The sequence below is a fragment of the Penaeus monodon genome, chromosome 20 (genome assembly GCF_015228065.2).
Source record: "Penaeus monodon isolate SGIC_2016 chromosome 20, NSTDA_Pmon_1, whole genome shotgun sequence".
NCBI lineage: Eukaryota > Metazoa > Arthropoda > Malacostraca > Decapoda > Penaeidae > Penaeus > Penaeus monodon.
Genome location: NC_051405.1, coordinates 11,591,143 through 11,592,418, shown reverse-complemented (window position 1 = coordinate 11,592,418; position 1,276 = coordinate 11,591,143). Strand labels below are relative to the sequence as shown.

General features: G+C 43.9%; 1 protein-coding gene across 1 annotated transcript in view; it reads left to right on the top strand.

Moving 5' to 3' along the window:
• LOC119585618 (multiple epidermal growth factor-like domains protein 6) overlaps positions 1-1,276 on the top strand; it is a gene marked incomplete in the record, with an annotated part of 108,922 nt that overhangs the window by 66,808 nt on the left and 40,838 nt on the right. Inside the window, 1 exon segment of the mRNA XM_037934286.1 lies at positions 557-694. Within this exon segment, the coding sequence (XP_037790214.1) occupies positions 557-694 (138 nt within the window).

Genomic DNA, 1,276 nt, shown 5'->3' with positions numbered 1-1,276 from the left:
CTTCCCTTACGGAAGCCACAAGCAAACTTGGGAGGGAAGTTTGAAGGCTCCTCAACGAAGAAGAATGGGCCGCAGGTTGAAACAGCTGTTGGTTATTTGCGCCCAGTGAACCATCCATCAGAATCGGCCTCGGAATTACTTCTACTCGAACTATATTTTTCAAAAACCTTTGGTGATTTTCTTTTTTTGGCAGTCATTTGGTAATGGTCTGATGGATTCGACATGGAGTCGTTATTGTTTATTATAATGATACGATATATATATTTTTTACTATTACGTCTTATGATTGATTTGTTTCAGAAATTTGTCTGATTGAAAGGCTCCGTGGCCACGATGTGTCAGAACCGCTTTTGGAAAATATAAATGGCAGTTCTGGCGCTAGCGCAGCTCCCTAAAAAGGGAGTCAGAGCCAATTAAGTCTCACTCCAAATGTATCAAATCATTGGTATGTCGTATGCAAAGATCGATCTGCTCTCCTTATCTATTACGCCCCGTCACTTTTTCTTCTTTATCAATTATCCATCCATCTTAGTGACTAATACACCTTTTCTGCCAGGCCCAACGTGTGCGAATACCAGCGGGAGGAGACCATCGAGGTGCGAGTGCCGCGCGTGAGGGCCTTCACCGCCGCCGTCAGGGTGTACCGGCCGGGCTGCTTCCTCAACATCCCGTCCTGCATTACTCATGAGAGAAGGTGAGTGAGGGCGTGGCTTTTAACCCTGTGACGAGGAAAGCCTTTCCGAGATCGCAGGGAGGCCAAAAATAGATTACGTCTGTGGGTCATTTTGCGTGTGTGATATGGTGAGATGTTGTTATTGTTTCTCTGTTTAGGAATTGTTGCAAAATACACGATAGTGTGATTGCATGACTGAATGACAGAAAGGCGTTACATCTAGAATATCAGAATTTAAAGAGATCAACGTAATCACGAACTAGTAAGTGGCGAAAAGAATGAAAAGCGAAAATATATTCTTTCACTCTTTTTCAGTTCAGATACTGTATACATTTCCACTGAATTGCATCATAGCTGTTTTGATATCAGACACATCAACCATTATCGGGCTGCGGCAATCTGGCTAGCCGTTTTTTCACGGTTCTTGACCACCCAGAAAGGAAGGAATAATCAAACAGGAAAATTTACCCCTTGGCTTGATAGTCTGCCTTTCTTCGACTTTGGTTGATATGCAACGCAAATTGTGCTCGGGGATAAAAAGGCGTTCGGGGAGGTTATCATTGGCTGCTGACGACTTTTTGCCGAGAGAGCAGGGTGAGTTCA